The sequence below is a fragment of the Hermetia illucens genome, chromosome 6 (genome assembly GCF_905115235.1).
Source record: "Hermetia illucens chromosome 6, iHerIll2.2.curated.20191125, whole genome shotgun sequence".
In the NCBI taxonomy this organism is placed as follows: domain Eukaryota; kingdom Metazoa; phylum Arthropoda; class Insecta; order Diptera; family Stratiomyidae; genus Hermetia; species Hermetia illucens.
Window position 1 is genome coordinate 24,747,607 of NC_051854.1, and position 21,762 is coordinate 24,769,368.

General features: G+C 42.1%; 3 protein-coding genes across 5 annotated transcripts in view; 2 read left to right on the forward strand and 1 right to left on the reverse strand.

Moving 5' to 3' along the window:
* The window catches only part of LOC119658693 (peptidoglycan-recognition protein LB-like), a 47,259-nt gene extending 27,886 nt beyond the window's left edge, over window positions 1–19,373 (forward strand). For 2 of the 3 annotated variants that reach the window (XM_038066280.1, XM_038066281.1), the window contains exons 2-3: window positions 12,728–13,063; window positions 19,118–19,373. In XM_038066280.1, the coding sequence (XP_037922208.1) occupies window positions 12,728–13,063; window positions 19,118–19,344 (563 nt within the window). In that variant the 3' untranslated portion in view covers window positions 19,345–19,373. Of the gene's footprint in view, window positions 1–12,700; window positions 13,064–19,117 lie in introns of all 3 variants that reach the window. The other variant, XM_038066279.1, reaches the window with a different exon arrangement.
* The window catches only part of LOC119658691 (peptidoglycan recognition protein 3-like), a 75,997-nt gene extending 55,307 nt beyond the window's left edge, over window positions 1–20,690 (forward strand). The window contains exons 4-5 of the mRNA XM_038066276.1: window positions 19,729–20,067; window positions 20,322–20,690. Of these exons, the coding sequence (XP_037922204.1) occupies window positions 19,729–20,067; window positions 20,322–20,533 (551 nt within the window). The 3' untranslated portion in view covers window positions 20,534–20,690. The remainder of the gene's footprint in view (window positions 1–19,728; window positions 20,068–20,321) is intronic.
* LOC119658690 (trichoplein keratin filament-binding protein) overlaps window positions 1–21,762 on the reverse strand; it is a 167,329-nt gene that overhangs the window by 93,521 nt on the left and 52,046 nt on the right. Inside the window, exon 2 of the mRNA XM_038066275.1 lies at window positions 12,631–12,671. The gene's annotated coding sequence lies outside the window, so the exon portion shown is untranslated. The remainder of the gene's footprint in view (window positions 1–12,630; window positions 12,672–21,762) is intronic.

Here is a 21,762-nt window from a genome sequence, read left to right on the forward strand (position 1 = left end):
ATTACTTTCATTATGATCATCATTCAGAATCCTATGCCGCATCCATAATAGACTGCAGACTGCCGTGGTGAATCCGTGAAATGTTTGCATGTCAGTTTCCTGAATGATTAGCTGAATAACGTAGTGATCCTGAGGCAATAGTGTCGAATGTTCATGATCTTCGGCAACGATCACGTTTCGAAGTCTACCTCCGATTCCTACAAGACCCTGATCCTCAATGAATAGATGTAATTTCGCTAGTTTATTTCGTTTGCTCGTATTCAATGGCGGGGATCGATCCTTTGAATTTTGATGAAAATCAGATGATGCCTCTTGAAGAACAACAAGAAGTTCTCCTTTGATTTGACGCGTCTCAAAGTCCAGGTCTTTTTGATAATGTCCCGAATCTTAGCACTTGGCGACATTTACTATTTGCACCGGTTTCTTCTCCAGCCAAGATAGCGCAATCTTTGGGTCACTCCAGCAATATACAGGTGCATCTTCCAGCTAATCTCTGATTTTCAAATCCGCTACATCAATATCTTTACAGTTATGGTCATTGGTGCCAGTCATTGCAGGGAATCGAAAGTTCCAGCTATGTTTGACAATAATTAGCATTTTGTTTGTGTGGTAATTGCGGATTCCTGCATGATCTCGGGAGATCATGATTTCTTAGGATCCTCGGGGATCTTATCCAAAAGGCTCCCTTCGTTGCGGGCCCATAAATTGAAAAGGCCTCATCTTAATAACTCCATAATTTGCCCGATTAGGATTTTTGTTCCTTTAGTCATTTCGGGCTTCTTAACAGGTAGAAGGCTTCCTATTTTTGGTTGACCTATACAAATGCCCCCTCCCCTTAAACTTCTGTGGCAGGGAACATGTTTTCGACCTCCGCTGACATCACGAACTCCAGTTTCCTCTTCTTCAGTAGGATCTGAGGTAAATCGTTCTGTACCTTAGGTCCATTACATATCTAGCCATTTAGGTATACTTCGGTTATAATCTTGGCAAAAGCATTGAAAATCAAGGGTACTTTCGACGTGGAGCTCTCCAGCTTGATCACTGGATGATGCCCATGGTAATAAACGCGCCTATCCTCCCCATATTCATTCATAAATTTATATTCTGTGGGTAATTCAGGATCCTTGTTCCCGGCTTCTCTCGAATTGCTTGAAGCAAGCGAACGCCCTGTCCCACACGTTTCCTAGTAGAGCCATGGCTTCACCCTCTCTGTAAGGTCTTCTGTCTCCATGTTGCATCAACGAACTGGTCGACTATCGAAATCAAAGAATCATTGAAGACCGTGTTCAAAATCGACTGTTGATATATTCAATAGAATTGTCCCATATTGGTTTAACATAGCCGTCACCTTGCCTAATCTCGTTTCCTGTGCCTCGCCCGATGATTTCGTCAAAATCCTGGGCGCCTAGAATCAAATCAATGCCGACCTTCACATTAAATGTGGAATCAGTCAGTCTCATTTAGGCATATCGATCATGGAATTCTCTTTTGGTAGAAGAGTGGCTAGAGAATCCCTAACATAGGATTCACCGTTAACATTGATTAGAAGCGAGAATTCATAGCCCGGCTATCCTACCGATTGTTGCAATCCAGGATCGATCAAAGCCCGAAATGTAGTGCTTCCTCCATCCTGCCTGGTGGTGTTTACTATAACTAGGGCGAAAAGAATGCCGACAGCTAATTGCTTACTGGCAGTATTGGCCTGCACTCCAAGCAACTGGTCTTCCTGGTGCATTTTTTAGAATCGGCGCCCGGCACAGTTTTCTCCGATTCACAGCCTGACACCTTTCATCGACGAAAAGTGCTACATCACATCCGAAATGAGAATATTTGCCATCGATATGGGGTTGTATCGATCGTGAATAAATTTCGAGGGAGAGAATTCACTTGCCAAGAATGGTATGAACATCGAAGTAAATGGGAAAAGAACAAAAGACCGGCCGAAATAGTAGTGGCTTGATACGGTGGATGGTGATCTGAAAACCTCTCAACTGCATCCAGATCAGGCTTTTGACAGAACAAATCGAGACAAAGGCTGGAGAAGAAGACTGAATGATTCCCTTTGCCGTAGGGGCAGGTAGGGTATTGGACGCTAAGTGTTCCCTATGACAATTTCCATGACAAGAACAAAGAGAAGTGGAAAGAGGGTACTTACTCGATTAACACTGCTAATTGATGGGCGTGTTATCGACGTCTTTCGCATAATAAAAGGAAAGGAGAAGAATCTCCATGCACCCCACCCGAATTAGATACCTTTCCCGCTGTTGCAGAAGACAATAGCTTAAAATTCAAAGGCGTAAAAACTATCTTGGGACAAACCTGGTCTGGTTTTCACTCTACATCTTGAACTGACCAGACTCTTGGGATCACTGTGAAGCAAGAGAGAAGAGGAAATCTTTCTTCCATTTCCTTTCTTGATGGTTCGGGACGACCTGACATCACGTGTGTATGCATTCGACCAATATCGACTTTCCTCGTAAATTAGATCCAATTTGCAACAGTTCATTGGTAGCCACTGCACAAATACTTTCGACAATGTTCAATAAATTCAACAATACCATACAAGTATACTCTCATCCCCCATACAACAAGGGAAGTTATGTTGCAACCCTTTATAGATAGGACTTAGCAGATAGATAGCTCAAACAAGGCAAGGGGCCAACCGCATTTTTGGCACATCCTTTTTCAATTTAATTTATCGGTTGAATTTTTCGTATTTCGGCATTATCAGAGAATCTAATTCCGATTTGAACAAATACCCCCAGTCGTAGATACTTATATTTGAGGTTCCCTAACAATGCCGAAGCTGCCCAGGCAAACGTCTGTGATAATATAAAAAATAAAACACAATAAATAGATAGACATATTGGTCTAAGCTCAAACCATCTGTGCAAAAATGAAACAGAATTAGTAATCAAATGTTTTTATCTGGAAATTGTACCGAAAAATATTATTTTTCGAAGAAACTTTAATAGCTCTGAATACCATACAAGATACAGCAGTGAATATTGAGCGGAAGACCGGAAGTTAGTCATTTCATGTATAACAAATTCTATGATTCTATCATATTGAAAAAATTCCCGGTAAAAGCTTTGACCGCATGTATCTAGCTAGTAATCATGCAAATATAATCTAATAATATATTGCCACCACTCTGAATATTTTATTCTGAAAATACTTTTGAAGGAGTTAGCAATTAAAGCAGGAGTTGCACCAAACTATCCACTTTTACTCTTTTCATAATGCCCTGGTCAGAATAGCGGACATGAATTTAACTTTAAGTTGTTGGAGAGATTCCTTTGATAAACTTCGAGGACACAGATGTATACTATTATTGGATTTTTTAAACGATATGCAAACAAACTTAGATTTTATCTGCAGATAACAACCGCCTTTCTTTAAAAATTTGGGCCGTAGAGCAAGATTTGTATCTTCCAAAACTTTCATCTTTCGAAGATTTTCAATTTTCAAATTAATAACAGACGCAAGGTTCATTAAAAGGAACAACTCCAGGTTCTCCATTTGACAGCACAAAGAACGCCATTTAGCAATGAAACATCTTTAAGCCCTGTTGGCAACAAGCTTTTCTAGTTGCTGCATGATATTTTATAGCTCCCACAAATTTAATAAGCACAAAATAACTTCTTACAAGCGAAGGGGGATGAAAACAAACAGATGCTTGACAACACAGAATTGATTTCAATAAGATTTTTTCTTCACGAAACCCTAAAACCCTCAAATATCTTCTGGTCAAATTAATTAATTTAGTCACTTCACCGATGCTTCGATACTAACAAATCCCAACATAAATAACCGACCCTAATTATCTAAGGCCCTCCTCGCGAGCGTCATGACGCTATTTATTGAAGATTACAACATTTCATATGTTGTGATAAGGCAACAGCAGTAGCTGCAACGACCGTACACAGATCCTCCCTTCAATTTATTTTTATTCCAAGTTTAAATGTAATTAAATCATTTGCTTCCATGCAAAGTTGTCTATTTTTCATGTTTTACAATTCACGAGAAGTTTATCAGTAATTAAACCTTTTTTTCTTACTTTAATTGTGGTCTAATCAACGCCAGACATATTTTAAAGCCAAGTAAGTGCAAACTGAGTAATATTATTTTTATTGCAATAAATTCTTAGAATAGGTGACATTTGACGAATTCAGATTAAAGAATAACTTTAGATATTATTTCAATTCTATTTACGTGCATGTACCCAACTGACTAACTATTAATTGAATACCAAATCTACAATTTATAGTTCTAAAAGCTCCTTTTCGCCTCTCCCAGATTTTATAGTCAAATCTATAGGGCAAATGACTCGCCTCCTTACGAATGGAAGTAAAGTGACAAATAATCGTTCCTATCAACCAAATTCTTAATCATAACATAATAATTACTGAATAATCAAATGTCAGCCTCTCGATTTTAAGCTCCGGACCCAAATCTTGACTTCGTCATGGACGTCATTTATTTGCTTTCATACTTGGCCCACTTACGCATTCAGGCTTATCACTTGCATAGCATTAACTGTAGTAATAATAATGCTGAATCATAGTTTGTAACGAAGCCGAGACTTTGCTTTTGTCGACCACGCAAACAAAGATATTTTGGGATAGCAGATACTATTGGCTTGTATAGCCAGTAATGCAGTTGTCGTCCCTTATTAAAGTGTGACCTACTCATTGTCACTTCTGGCCTGTAATCAACACATCTACCAGTACTCGATCCGTGCGATCTTCTCGAGCGACAGTACACCGATGACATGGCCAAGACAGCTTCAGCGAAGGCTAGCAATCTTTAAGTAACAGCGGTGGTCAATTTCCATGTGCTTCTCCCAGATCAGTTAGACTGAGAATCTTAGTTTTGTTGGTGTTTATCTTCGGGCCGACTCAGCTTGCTCTATTTCCAAATCCAGAGCCATTTGGGTAAGGTCCATGATTCGGTGATAAAGCAAATAGATGCTATCAGCGTATTCGAAGTATTTATTATGCTCCATTGAAGTCCTTCATGTCCTGCGGACAAGAATGCTCTTGTCTTACGATAAAAAGAAGGATTAATATCAGTGACAGAATAAAACATTGTCGGATTTCGCTTGGAATTCCTCAATTTTACCAGGTAAAAACAACCTTAATAAATGTCGCCCTGATGATGGTATTTATTAATTTTCCCTGAATAATTTTCCTACTTAGAGTATTCCAAAAATCCTTTTTGTTCACGATGTCGATAGCTTTCTTAAAATCGATGAGAGGCAGGGCAGTGATGCGGTCAATGCAAGAGGATCCAGAGCGAAAGTCAGCCTCCTCTCTGTCAATGAAGTTTTCAAGATGTTCTTTAATGCATTTTAGGATGCAATCTACGCAACGATAGGGAGCACGCAAATATCCCTTCAATTGTTGCACTCAAGACGGGTTCCCTTTTTCGAAATCCTGATGATCAGATTCCCAGGATTTACGGGTGAGTGAAAAAAGGAGTTTTCTGTCAAGCCCAACAGCCTTGCTCAATCTGAGTGCATTGGTTGCCGAGATTTCATGTTTGGGGGTATACCTATTTTATCCAGAGAAGGTGAAACTTCACCAGATATTATACGTAGTAGCAGAACCATCAGGAGTCTTGCGACCACCTACAAGTTCTGTCGTGACACAGCAAAGAATAGCAGAGTCCTTACGTCTTTTACGTAATTGACTAGCGCATAACGAATTCCATTTTGATCATTATGCTCATCGATGCGTTTCTTTGTCTCGAATCTTAGTCAAAAATTATGGCGAATCTGTCGGGACGTGGCCAGACACTTTATTTGCGTCACTTCCCGTCCATAAGCTTGAATTTCTCCACCACATGTACACGCAAGGTATTATCAGGGTCCACCTTTTCATTGATCATCACCATCACGGTTAGGCTAGAAAGTCTCTCCTCGACCGCACTGAACTGCTCATAGAAAACCACCTTTTTCTCTGCATTGAAACACTCCGTTGGTGCTCAACACTGCACTGTTAAGACGTTTCTCATTATCGACTGGAAAATCGCAGTTAGTATTATGTCTGAAACCGGTTTCCAGGACATATGGGTGCGCCTAGCGGATGCAGTAAGTATCATCAATCCGATACCGGATTAACGCTACAACAGCACAGCGCCAGAACAGGGAGAAGTGTGCTCTTTGGAGGACCACCAGCCCAAAATGCGCAGAGTCTATCGCTAAAGTTGAAGAAAGCCAGTATTCTGGAGAGCGTCGGCACCGTCGCCGGGGAGCGCTCGCACATTCCAAAAACTAATCATAAACCGTTGACAAAAACAAAAGCTCGTATTTGAAATATTACTCTGATTCCGAGGCGTAGTAGCCGTTTCCGCAAGCATGAATAATTTCGAGATATCCAGGTTTTTAGACAATGAATTTTTATCCGTTTAAGTCACCTTTTCGACAAGCAGGGAATACTTCTAGCGAATTCTATAACCCAAGTTCAAAGGAGGTCACTACTTTAGAGAGGCACCGACTTGCCATCTTAATAATAAATACAATTATTCCGGATCGAGTTGGCCAACTTTGTTCGTTGACTGGGCTACGAAACAATTGAAATTTTTAGCGAAAAACGCATCCTTAGTGAGGAAGCACACTTTCGGATGAATTGGCACGTAAGCAAGTGAAGTTGTTATATATGGAAAGGTGACAACCCACACGGAGTTTGCATCGAAAACAAGTTAGTTTTTAATGCGAATTTTTGGGTGGCAGCGCCATTGGTTCATAGTTCTTCGAAAACAAAGTTGATGAGGACATCACCGTCAACAAAAAGCGCTAAAGATGGATAGTAACTAATTTCTTTGGGTTCAAATACGATGCACGTCATATAGCAAGCACCATGATAGGCGTTCCTCATGGGTCCAGAGCTTCCACATAGAATGCGACATTGACTGTCTACCATACCATGAAGATTTTTGAACGCATTCTTGACAACCGTATTCGCGAAATCGTTGAAATAACCGTGAATCAAGCCGGATTTGTCAAGAACTGCGGAACTACTGACGCAATACACGCTGCGCGATTACTCATGGAGAAACACCGTGAGAAGCATCGCCCTCTTTACATTGCCTTTCTGGATCTAGAGAAAGCGTTTGACCGTGTACCACACGAACTCATCTGGTATGCTTTACGACAACACTTCGTGCCAGAAGAACTCGTGCGCTGGGTTCAATTGCTCTACCACGATCCGAAAAGTGAGGTTCGAAGTATGGCGGGTTTACCAAACCGCTTCGTGTCTCTGTTGGAGTTCATCAAGGAAGTGCCCTCTCACCACTCCTCTTTGTCCTTGTTATGGACACCGTCACACGGGATATCCAACGTCCAGCGCCCTACACACTGCTTTATGCAGATGATGTTTTCCTAGCATCCAATAGCAAAAATGATCTCAAGCAACTTGTTCAAAAATGGAATGATCGCCTCATGCAACACGGTCTCAGATTGAATTTAAACAAAACTGAATTTTTGACGACCGATCCCCATGAAACAGGCACAATCACTGTCAGCGGCAGTGATCTGCCCAGAACTGAGCGATTTAAATACCTCGGGTCAACGCTATCAGCCAATGGAGAGCTGCGTTATGAAATTGCTTCACGCATTAACGCAACCTGGATGAAGTGGCGTTCCACAACTGGTGTCCTTTGTGATCGACGTATCAACGAACGTCTTAAATCTAAAATTTACCGCAATGTCGTCCGTCCAGTCGCTGTCTATGGTTCGGAGTGTTGGCCAACCATAAAAGACAATGAACGGCGTCTTGCGGTAATGGAGACGAAGATGCTACGTTGGACTAGTGGCGTCACACGTTTAGATCACATCCGAAATGAAGATATCCGCGATCGTTATGAGGTTGCACTGATCGTGGAAAAGTTGCGAGAGAGGCGTCTTCGATGGTATGGTCACGCAATTCGTGCAAACGAGAATTCACTTGCCAAGATTGGTCTGAACATCGAAGTCGATGGTAAACGACCAAAAGGCAGACCTAAGCAACGGTGGCTTGATACGCTGGATGGGGATTTGAAAGCCTCGAGATTGCACCCAGATCAGGCATTCGATAGAGCCAAATGGCGAAGCCGATCACGACGAGCCGACCCCGCTTGTGAACGGGACAAAGGCTGAAGAAAAAGAAGAAGACTGTCTACCAGAAGGAACAAATTCATGATGCCTAATTCCCTTTTGGTCAAAAAAATGATGGGCAAAATTTTAATTTTTGAACCAAAATCCAATTTTCCGCATATAAGTATGGGAGAATTGGAAGGAGCGTCTCAATCTCAGGACCCCAAACAAAAAATATTATATATGATGCACAGGCATACAAAACCCTTCAGTGGAACTATATTTGCCTTGTTAATTGGTCGTAACTAATTCGGATGGTCTCTTTGGTCAAAATTGCATTACTGAACGATTTTGGCAGACTTGACTAAAATTGCCAATATAGATACAGACTTGAATTTCAGCAACAAAGCATAATTTTTTCTTTGAGGTGGTGACCTCCAGTCATCAGAGAACTAACACTGAACTGTCACATTACTTCGGGCTAATTCCCTCCTCTTCCCTGCTTCGGGAGCCTACAAGTTAGAGAATTCCTTTCACCAGGCGGAGAGGAAAGGAGGAAGGTACTTGTTAGTTCAAGGAACCTCTTGCCATTCGATCCCTCCACTGGTCGAGCTTAATCTTTTTCTTAAGAAGAACCCGAAGATAATGAGCAACACCACTTCATCAGCCAACGCTCCTCATCTCTCTGACAACGTTGTCTGGAGAGACCTCCTCTATATCTGCATGAAGTTACGGACGAAACTCATCACACCCTTCACAAGAGAAAAAAATGTGTTCGGCATTATCCAACACTCTATTGCAGACCACAATCAAGAGATTGTGTCCTCTCAATCTTGTTCAGGTAAGATCGAAAACCTGGATGCCCACTTAGAAGTTGGATAAGGAAACAGTAAATCTGCTTTCGATACAACCACGAATCCAAATTACCGATGAGCCGGGTAGTCCATCTGCCACTTGACTCATTTAACCAAGAGAGTTGCCACTCGGTAAATGTGCGTTGCTGTTCTTCACGAGCAACCATCTCTATTAAGTGTTCGCCCTTGCTGCTGTAGATGGCTTTAGGTACGTTTCTTAGCAACGATGGCAACGAGGATCACTCCCGCAATCACGGCTAATTCTAAGATAAACAGATACCACTCGCGAAACACCCCGCGACTAGCAAAAAGTGTCGCAACGTCGTCTGCTTTGAACCCGAACTGCCCTGGCGATAAGTCCCCGGCACCACGGATCGCTCCAGCCAGTCTCCTATTAATGAGCTTTTCGAGTACTTTCCCAGCCGCATCAAGTATACATAGTGGCTGGTATGCAGACGGCAGCTTAAGGTTTCCTCTTCCCTTCCTGGTTAGTGGTTAGAGAACAAGGATGTCGTACGGAAGGTTGCGGTTCAAATCTCACTGATGACAGTGGGATTTGTACCGTGATTTGACATCGGATACCAATCGACTCAGCTGTGAATGAGTACCTGAGTCAAATCAGGGTAATAATCTCGGACGAGCACAATGCTGACCACATTGCCTCCTACAGTGTACTACTGTAGTGTACCGTTACGGTCTTGAATGAAGTGATCTAACACACTTCAAGGCCCTGATCCAATTGTTGCGGCAACGATTATTATTATTATACTCCTGATTAGCGCGGCCCTCGCCAAGGAAAATGCCCTCCTTCAGGCAAATGTTGAACGCCCGAGCAACAAGTCTAACCGTTGGCAGAACACCAGTTTGTAAACTTCCGCAGGGCTACCGTTAGGACCTACCGCCCTTATATTTTTCATAGAACTGCTTCTATATTTTTCAAGGTGAAAAAGGGCAGTCCTCGACGCCTTCCGCACTGTTGACATCAATCCGTAGGGGATGTCTGGAGAATAATACAATACGGTCCATCTGGCCGCTTTTAAGTATGCATGGTTTCCGCAGAGCGCCTATTTCCCGGGTGGAAAGTTGATAGTCGAGTCCCCACAGGTCACCCCTTACTTCATTGACTAGGTTCTACCAGCCGCGGGCTTTGGTTTTTATTATCACGCCTTTGTGGCACATGCCTACTTGCAGGCGTGTAAACGTTGTCCCAAACGGCAGAGCTTCTGACACTTCTTCCGTATGTCGACGACCTCCACGAGGAGGGGGAACGCCGGCCACAGCGATTTTAGCTATGCGGCTTGTGACGTAATAGTCCCATTGGGTGAAAATAGAGACACTTGATTGATGATTGATTCACCACAGCGATAGTGCCATTTACAATCATTCGATTTTTTTCTTTGGGACTACGAATTGAGATGGAGGAATATGTTAACACTTCATCATTTGTTCAAGCACTGAAAGATAGAATTAGAACGTCAACTGATATGAAAAAATATGTTAAGAAATGTAATGACAAAAATTGCTGTTTGTGATAGTAGTTGAGAAGAGCGTTGGTAGATTTCATATTTCTTTACTAACCTCAGAGTTAAAACTTATGTAGGGAATAGAATAAAAACCTTTCCTTGTTTAATAAAAATATTGCCACTAGGGAGAAAAGAGGTATTTTATGAATAACTTTTCTAAGAACGATAGAATAGTTCAGCCGCAGAGTCCACCCTGTACACCAGTTTCTGGATCACTTAACTCAAGTCTCTCAGACCACCCACAAATTGGAGGTTCAAGTGGTTATGATACGTCCATTCCCAAAAAAACTTACCAATAATGTATGGATAGCCGATGCAACGGGTGGGGCTGTGTTGTGAGCATCAGGGACCAAGCTATACATTAAAACGTGGGGAGCCTGCAACTGTCTTCGTATGGCCAAAAATAAACAACATATACGATTTAACTGTGGACCTAACTTTCGTTCGTCCTTCGCTAGCTGGGAATATGTGCTGGAACGTCACCCACAACGACCACCAGGCAAGCAGTTCCACAGATCAGGTAAACATTATGCAGATATATGGACGAGAATATCATATCACCTGATGAACAAATCTCGTACCCAAGGGCTTATTGGACAGTGTGTCGAAAATCCTTAAGTGAGTAATCTATAACAGATTGCTCCCTGCTGTAGAGAATCTGAGAGGCTTACCAGACCGACAAATTGGCTTCGGTAAAGCTACATTAACCATCAACACCCAAAGTGATTGCTGGCTTGACTGAGAGTCCAATAACCGATAAGGGTAGTATTAGCTGGTATTACACAGTGATTACCCTTGATTTTAAATGCATTCAACTTAACCAAGTGAAATTTAGTAAGAAGGCACCCGGCAACGACTAGCATTGCTACTAACCTAATTCGCGCTTATCGATAGCTTTCTAATAGGAAAAAGATTTTAGTATCGCACGGACAATGCGCGACTGCTCCACAGGTTTCGGTATTGGAACCACTGTGTCATCAACGCTCCAATTGCTTGGGAGCCACCCACCGGGATTAATCAAATATCCTGGAGTGAAGATAGACACTAGGCATTCAGGGCGTCTAACGTCAACATGGCCCCAGCGAGGATGATGCCAAATATCGGGGGGTCACGATGCCCAAAGATAGGTGCTATTTACAAGAGGAACGCGTTGAAAATGTACCGTGACTTTAGGACCATCTTGGACGATACGGCACACAAAATAGCTAAAATGATGTCGATTGGTATTCCAGTCAATGAGATAACGCGTATCTATGTGTTTTGAGCCCGGTTCTACCCTTGATCAGCCAGTGAAAGATACCGGAAGGGAAGAATCTCTAAGCAGACAGCAACGAGGGGAACGGGTGAAAAAGGATTAATCATCAAGGCCTGGACGCAAAAGCAACCCAGAGAAATAAACTACAATTTCACATAATTTTTCCCGACATTGCATACATGGAAAATAAGAGGATAGCAAGGGCTGGTGTAGCCAAAGAAACAGCTGAGAGAGGTGAAAATCTTCAAAATACGCTGATGTAGTCTTTTCAACATGTTGATGCCAGAACAAAAGTTTACTTAGCTGCCTATTTGACATCACCCCTTTCCATATTTTTTTATTTTAACATGATCAGGAAACGCCTTTGTTCCAACTTCAACCCCTCATAATTTGGTCACTCCAGTGACAGTTAGCATTTTGTGCATGCAAGCTTCCTTGTCAAATTTATGCGCTGCCGTCAACCGAACTCTCGAACTTTTACAAACTTCCCAGTTTTTTTTCAACATGCATTCAACCCTTTTCTTCATTGCATCACATTGATTAAATGTAGGTTTTGAGTGAACAATGGCACCTTATCACAATCATAACAACTATGTAGAACACAAAACATTGATTCCATTGAAATGACGACACTTTTTACTATTCGCTTATGCTTGACCTCCGTTTCCAGCTAACCAGGGGAATCAAGAAATTCCAAACCAAAACTTTTGATAAGAAAACATGAATTATTCACGCATTTTGTTTACTCGCATGTTTACCATCCATTCAGTGTAAGAGTGCTCCCCGTATGTGTACCCATTCGCTTTATCGCAACAATCATCAAAGTCGCCATCAAAACAACATGAGTCAACAGTGCCGCAGTGCAACACAAACAGTGCAACACTCAATTCCAATGAACACAATTAACAAAACTACACTTACTTGCTTTGACTTCCAAGTAAACCATTAACGATAAGGAGCTTCTGAAACGAAAAAAAAAACTTTGTTCTAGTGCCGATTGTTGTTATTCCACTCATAGTATTCTTACCTGAGTCGATGACGATAGTGACACGCGAAGAATGGGGCGCCAAGCCTCCAAAAACCCCAACACTATTCAATGGACCCTCGCCGTACGTTATCATTCACCATTCATATGAGCCGGGCGCATGTTACACTGCAAAAGAATGCCAAGAAGCTGTTCAGTCTATTCAAGAGTTGCATCAGGAAGTGAGGGGGTGGAGTGACGTTGGATACACGTTCCTCATTGGCGGCGACGGGAATGTTTACGAGGGCAGAGGATTCAATGTGGTTGGAGCCCATGCACCGGGCTATAATGATAAGAGTGTCGGCATTTGTTTGATCGGAGACTGGCGAAGTAAGTGTGAAAGAATGAATATGGATGGTGTTAAGGGGGTATTCTGGTTCTCGCTGGAGTTTAAACATAATTTTAAGGTTTAATTGGAAGCTAGTCACCTCTACCTCTTGTAGTAACTAAATCCTATCATCGCTGATTCAAATTATGCAGGAAAGTTATTTTTACTGAACGAAGTTTTTAAAAGTCAACGGTGCTATGTTACATCAAGGAGCCCCTCAACAACTACCTGTTGGCCTTACTTTCTAAGAATAGATTGACTTTTCAGCTGAGAATTTGAACAAAGGTCTTCAAAATGCACATGTCCGCTTCTGCTCTAGGGGCAACAAAACAATGCCCTCAGCAGTTTGAGGTTCGTTTTTACATTAAGTCTCGCTTAACCAGTCAACAATCAAATATTCATATTTCGTTCAGCAATGACCCCGAGCTGTTTTAGAAAAAAAGGCACGAGTTACTTTGTTTGAATTCGCCAGGAGAAGATTTGTGATCTCAGGCTCGAATGGGAAAAAATTCAAATGCATCAGTGACATTTTTTTCGCATCACCAACAAAATTAGTTTATGAGCGTTGGTCTAGAAGAGCCTTGTTGCTGGCTCGCTACTGAACCAAATATCTGGCAATTGTCATATCAACCATATCAAACCTAACCAGAGTTCCAACAAGAACTTACAAATTGACAAAAAGTAAAATCCATTGGTCGACCAAATGAGGTTACCAGAGCAGGAATGATGAAGAAAATCCCGAAGTTTACCATCAATTACGTAAGGTAAAGAACACAGTATGCATTTCAAAAAATGCTGTACATCATACATTGCCTTAAATATTAGGCACGAAAGAGCTATATCATCATCAATCATCAATGTTCTGGCGAAAGCTAAATATATTGTTCGTGGCATCTGGTATTTTTGTCTATGAATATGGGCTAAAAAGCAAACATAGTTTTCCAAAGGACCTCAAGAGAACTTCGCCATAATTAACTGTTCCAGATTTCTTTAACGAAAAAAATCCATATTTCGGCAACGATTTAACGCCTTCCACAATGCTAGACTTCGAATTCTAGCATTGAGAAAGGCATGAGGGACCAGAGGGTCTAACAAGAGTATCTGCCATGTGGACACCGATTCATTTGAAGACAACAAATAAAGTCCCGCTGTGATTAATACCACGGTTTACACTGAGTGCATTCATTCATAGCAGCGGATGCGACGCCTATTCATCATCTTTACCGCAACTAAGGCATACAGCCCAAAGAGGACCCTGACCGCAATATAAACATAACCATTACCACCATGAAACTTTCACAAGGGAGCCCAGAGCAAATCCTCCCGGAATTCCCCAAAATCATATGCTCATAGAAGGCCGTCTCATTTTCCATAGTACCAGACAACCTCGGGTGAGACGACGTGACAAGAGCCAGATTCCGCAAGAAGAAAAACTGATTCAAGCTGCCATGCCCCATCAGAGCGAAGTCAATCCCGAACCCAAAGTCCCCGATAAAACTTCCTCAAGCAGACAAATATTTCAAGCACACAGTAACGATGCACATGCACTCAGTACCCCACTACTCGAGCTCAAGTTGGTTGTGTAACAAGAATGAGGAGAGGAGAGGAGTTCATCCAAAATCAAGTTCCATATAAATGGACCTGCGATAGATTCCTGTGGGCATCCGCGCTCGATGCTGACCCATACACGTTCATTGACATCTTGGACGCATGCTTTCCCAATATGGAAGTAGCTCTTCCATAGAGGTAATATCCGGCGGTCACATTCCAAGTACTTATCTGTTAGCACAACGGACAACAAAGTTTTCAAATGCATTAACGCACCGTGAGTGGGCCTACCAGTACGGAAGGCGTTTCCCACGACAGATTGGATGTCTTCAATTCCAGTCGATGAAGCAGAACCCCTCCTGGATCTTACCAAAGGCCGGAAGAAGGAAAACGGCCCTGTACGACCGAGGATCATTCTTATGCTTCTCTGGTGACTTTAGGAACAATCCTGGCAGTCTTCCAGAAAGCAGGGAAATAACCCTCCCATGAACAACAATCAAACGGCACACCAAATGGCTTCCCACAACTCGCCAGTCATTTCACTTGTGGTGACTTCCGAGGCACGAGGCTCGACATGATCTCCTTGATCTCACAACAACGCACAGAAGGAATAAATCCCCTTCCTCTCCGTTCAGTACGATCGCCAGGAGAAAGTAAAGGCTCAAATCCCGGAAACAGTTTACCCAGCAAGGCACAAACACTATCACTTCATATAAGCATAAACTTTCCGTTCACCTTGATGCCGGCAAGGTCGTGATTTCGTTTCCCTTTACATATCTGGTAGACTTTTCTTCAAGGATCACGTTATTCTCATCGACGAAATGCCCCCAATCTTCTTCCTTCGACTGTCTCAACGACCCTTTAGAGGATGAAACACCTTGCCTATGAACGAACGTAAGTTGGTCAACATCTACAAATGATCAACAGCACCGCGGCGACGCCCACTTTAGGATCTCTTCTTTAGGCGACGGATTTTCCTTCGCTGACGGCGGAGAGCATCGTCTACCAGGTGACAATTTTCGGAACACGGTGACAAAATGTGCGCCGGATAATTTAGCATTGAGAAAGAGGATCGTAATGACGACCATATTCCAGACGGATATGCCATTTGAATGCCAAAGGAATAACGTGTGCGACTAAAATAGCGAGTTCGCACTGTTCGAATTTGTTCCGACAGTCAAGCAGTGATTGCTGATATCACTGCTACACCATGCTTATCCAGTTGATGTGAAGTTGCCACCAACTCCTCCTTAAACCGGAGCAACTGAACGAAACGGTCATGATGTGGGTGATAGGGCACTCAAATATCGCTGTTAATGAGAAGGCTAACAGGTTACCCCGTCAAGAATTTGAATCCACTATGGCGCAGCCTGAGCCGGCCTAAAACTTTAAGTCTACTCTGAAAGATAAAATCTCAAAAGCTAGATTTGGCCAATGTAGAGAAAAGAGGAAACAATTTTTCATTTTATATGCTCGGCTTCTCCAAATGTCAGACGAAGATATCTTCAAAAACCTTTCGTAGACGCCGTAGAAAGTGGGTCCTGAATAAGCATTTCAAGGAACAATTTAGCAGATTAGATTCAATAGCTTAAAGTTTGTGTTTGGAACCAGAGATGGCCCACATTGTTGGTGGCAAATTCAACACGTAAAACATAAAGTAGATAAACGTCGAAGAGTCAATCCCATTCAAAGCTCTTTCAAACTAGACATGAAACTAGCGAATGTTAAAAAATCTTCCAAAGGATAGGGCTAGATCCGACTATCAGCCAATATCTCCTGTTCAGTATTTTGTCTATACAGTCTGTTATTATTTTCTTCCTTCATTTTCAGTGTGCTCTGCCAGTGAAAAGCTCACAGCAGAGTGCCTTCTTGACGACAGAATTTGTCTAACGAGTGAGGGTACACTAAACTCCCAACCGACAGAGTATCTTGCTCGACATTGGAGACGGAGAAATTGACAAAAGGAGGTGCTTCCTTCAAAAGCATCTCCGCTAGTTCGCTGTGACTTTTGAGCAGAATATAATTCTCTTGGCTTTAGAAACAAGCAAGACCCCGAGGGACATTTCAAAAAGCGGGAAAGTTATACCAACGCGTGTCTGTACCAGGAGGCGCTTCCGAGCGAGAAGATCTAACCAATGACGACAGCTAGAACAATAATAGCGGAACTTTCTAAATAGTGTTAAAGGGAGAGGCGAGAATGAAGAAGAAAACACAACCCTTTAGCCTTTGCTTGCACAAAAGAGCATGAACCTGAGACTGCGGTTGAATAGAATTTGAAGCAGAGCTTCCCAACTGTCAATTGAAGCCAAACGCACTTTAATCAATTGCAGTTTTGAATTGTGCGTCAAGTAGAAGATTCAGCAGAGGATTATTGTTCTATATTGGTCGTTGTGGTCTAGAATGCGGTGTTCTTCGGCAAGTACTGCACGATGGCAACATCAAAAATGTGTTTAATTTAGACAGCTAGGGTTGTATTAAGTCTACTTTGGTAAAATTGAGTTTCCCTTATCTACTCAGGTGAGTAATTGAAAATCATCCCTCAAAACGTAGCGCTATAACCAAGAGACATGGAATGATCCATATAAATATTCTATCGAATGAGTCAGACCATCATTACAAGAGAAGGCAAAAATATCCATTTAATGTGACTGCAAGCGTCTGAAAAGTCCCTAACATAGCAGCCATGATAAGATAGCTCTGAAAAAGACCGCTTGATTTCGTCCTCTTCTCCAATGTTGTAGATTCCACTAGTCAGATATAATAACATCTTCATTATCAACGGCACAGCAACCGGTCTAGGCCTGCCTTAGTGAGGAGCTCCAGACATCCCGAGGTTGCGCCGAAATCCATCAATTGGATATCACTAAAAGCTGTCTGGCGCCTTGGCCTACGCCATAGCTTCAGTTGAGACAGGGTCTGCCGCGTCTTCAACTTCTACTGTAGCCAGACTGTTTCATCCAGACCCATACGGATTAAGGGATCCTAAAAAATACGGACGAGTTGCATGGATATTAATACCTCAATTTAAGAGCAGGTCTTTTATATAATGTAGGTCTGTAACGGTGCGGCCGATAGGCTTTCCAATGGATAGTCTCAAGAACGAACAACATGGAAATCTTACTTAGTACTTCGAGTTCACGGCAGATCAGTGTCATTGGTAGTGATAGTACCTGTTCCACTGAGGCCCGGTGTTGCCGTAGCATATACCAGATGAATTTGAGTACCAGACGGTCAAAAACCTTATCTAGATCCACGAATGCAAAGTAAAGAGGACTATGTTTCTCATAGTGTTTCTCCGTAAGAAACCGTGCAGCGCGCATTACGTCAGCAGTTCTGCAGTTCTTGTCAAACCCGGCCTGGGTCACAGTTATTCGGCTGCGTTCAAAAATGTTCATGATATAAGATAACGATTAGATCGGACGATATGCATTGCAATTCCGTCCTCTATTAAGACTAAAGAAGACAAAAGAGGAAGCAGCCCACCCCTTTACGGAAAGTCGGAAATACAACGCCGCACTTAGAAAAATTTCCAAGCAAGTCTGCCAAAAACTGGAGCATATTTGGAAATACCTGCCCACATAAGTTGGATAAACGGATATTTGATGGACTCTTTCGTCTGAAACTTGGTTGTACCTCTAGTTTGCTAAATTTAGGCAAGACATCACAAACAGTAGACACAACGTCCTCAGGGAGATCTGCAGACGAAAATCGATCAATCTACTTCTTAGAGAGATGGTCGTTCATGTTCCTAGTGTCTGACTTTCTGCATACCCGCACAACAAAGGGGAAAACACAACCCCTTACAATCTTCATCGGCTACGAAAAGAGAGGGAGCAGAGGTCAAAGCCTGAGCTGAATAGAAAAAAATCTGAAACGAAACCCGGATGAAAATACGGGAGCAGACTTGTTTAGAAATGACGACAATAAACAACAAAAATGAAGACCTCCTATGATGACGCTCCTTACAAGTTTTCGCTTCCGATATTGTCAGATTTAGAGAATGATCAGCTGCGAATAATGTGAACACCATAATCAAGCCTGCTTTTTCGAATATCTAACAGAAAGTGAGACCAAGCCGCTATAACAAATCGCATATATGCTGAATAAGGACGAAATTTGCAGAAGTATCCCATGAAACTAGAGGACCAAACCGATAGTGAAGTTATAATACAGCATTTAGTCGAGAATTCTTCAATTGGTCGTCTTTGATTATCGAAGTCTTAAATTCGTTGTCAATTAGTATTCAATCACTGCGCCTATAACTAGGTTCACTTTGACGCTTGTTTGACAAACGAATTAAACCAACAGGCCAAAGGTTGACTTCAAAATGTAGCCTCTTATATTGTTTCAGTAAAATCAATACTAACTCATCACATAACAATCAGTATCTTTTGTCCAAATATAAGATTCAAATCCTACCGGTACCAAGAATACCCCCTCAACTCGGGAACCATCGGTGAAAAAACCGTCGGTTATCAATTATTTATTCGATTTTAAATTTTTTACAGCGGAACTACCCACGGAAAAGATGCTGGAAGCAACCCATAAATTAATTGAGTACGGTATATCCAGTGGATATATTGTGAAAGATTACAAATTATTAGGTCACAGGCAAGTGAAAGAGACCGAATGTCCTGGCGATAGACTTTTCGGGGAGATAATCACTTGGTCTCACTGGACCGCTCTCCCCAGGTCTACTTTAATAAACAAAATTTCACCAAACAGTAAACTGTAAAAGAAGAATAAATTGTTGTTGTGTTAAAAGCTTTTGTATTTGTTGATTTTGGAATTTTCACACAAAGACCGGAATAGGATTAATGATTTTTCCCCGAGGAAGGAAATGAACCGAAAAAAGGGAACACAAAAATGTATTCAGAGGAGAAAGGATTCTGCTGCTTAGCTCAGTTGAAAAACAACAAAACCTTACAGGTCAAAGGGCATTCTCATCTCTAACACATTACCCACACACGTCTAACCGCAAATCTAACCCGATTAATGTAATCCATTCACCATTATCTTTTCTTCCTCCTGTTCTCTGTTATTTGACTAACCCAGGACTAACCGAAAACCTGAAAGCGACCATTTCTTTCAGTTCCAATTTTCGTTCTCCTACTAATAGCTTTGCTGCCCAACATCATGATGGCATACGTAACACGTGAAGAATGGGGCGCGAAACCAGCGAAGCTTGTGGAAAAATTTAGAGGACCCTCACCATACGTTATAATTCACCATTCCTATCAGCCCGGGGCATGTTTCACAACGGACGACTGTAAGGCTGCCATGCGATCCATGCAGGAATTCCATCAGATCGGTAGGGGTTGGAATGATATTGGATATACATTTGCTATCGGAGGCGATGGAAATATTTATGAGGGACGAGGATTCAATGTGGTTGGAGCACACGCCCCAGGCTATAATAATCGAAGTGTTGGCATATGTGTTATTGGCGATTGGCGATGTATGTATTTATTATAGTTAGTGATGAGCGTATTTCCATATTTTAACTTGGCTCCATGGATAAGTTTTCACAAAGGGTCTTCAATGGAGTTATAAATATTCAATTGGGGCCCCGGGATATGCTAACCGTTTCAACCATATTTCGGGGCTCCCCAAAAAGATTCAAAACATGAAAACTTATTTATGGACAATTTAATTCAATTGCGGTAATGGATGGAAATTTCGTATTAATTCTCCTTTTTCTCTCTCATGCAGTCAAACTCCCACCGCCAAATATGCTGGAAGCTGTTCATAATTTGATTGATTACGGAGTCTCAAAGGAATTCATAGCTAAGGACTTTAAGTTGTTGGGTCATCGACAAGTAAGGGATACGGAGTGTCCGGGAGACAGGCTTTTTGATGAAATTACTACTTGGCCACATTGGTCAGCGTTCCCGTCACAGAGCAATAAAAAAATCAACGTATGATTAGCAATGCAATCAACCCTCTCTGATGTGTATATAATTATCGTAGTTTAATTAATTTATTAGCTTAGAATAAATACATATGTCAGGTAGATGTAAAGTCAAGTAAATGATGTGCATACACTTAAGCTGTATATAAATATAAATACAAAAGAGAAGACACAGACCTTTTTTTCTCAGAAGCCCGTGGAACCACCAGAATTTATTACGTCACGTCATGGAGTTAGATCACTATAGTTTGGTCTCCTTTCTTCTATACGCGGCGTCCATAACTTTCCTAGTCCCCTATGCGAGGCGATTATGGATTGATCGCATCCCAATCTTCTCGACGTGCACCTGATTTTCTGACGTTAGCATCTCTCCTAGAATTTCCTTTAGCTTCCTCGTTTCTTCCACGAATCTTGAACAGTGGAAAAATACGTGGTCTTGGTCGTCTGCGACTCCATCGCCTGTACTGTTCCTGTACTGGTGATATCCTCCATGCCCCGTGAGAAACAGAATAAGATCATAATTGACCTTACCAAGCCGTCTCTCTAACCACTTCTTGATGGCAGGCCCAATTCTTCGTTTACGATAAAGGAGAGATCTGAGACCGTCCTTACACGTACCCTTAGGGCTATTCTTCCGTAAATTATACCCAGTTTATTAGCGCTAAATGAGACGGCACTTAGTGATGGGGATCGCATCATTTTTTCCCGCACCAAGTTTCACACTATAACTCTCTAGCCAACCGTACATCGTTGTACATAATGTTCCACAGTAGAGGGCCTGGTATGAAGTCCTGTGGAGCACACGCAGAGACAACGGAGGACGGAGAAGGTTCAGGGATTACTCCGATAATGGACCCGAAGAGTACAAAGTCCTGTGGAACACCGATGGAGACAACGTACTTTTGGAGTCCATCATCAGTGTAATCCCAGAGCCTCCACTCTTGTAAATATCCGTTGACAGTCGCAGCGCGATAAGCGGAAATACCAATTTTAAGTTCCATTTGGCCACACTGAATGCATTTCTCCCGTCCAGGGTCGCCATCACGCAATATTAACGAGTAATCTACAGTAAATTACCCGCTCCAATAATTTTCCCACTGTGTCTAGAAGCTATATGAATTTATATCGTATATGAGGACGGTTCCCCTGGAGTTTTACCAATCTTAAGCAGCAGTACTGACTTCTGTCACCTCCACGCTGAAGGAAATATCCCATCGGAAATGAACGTTTTGAACAATTTAG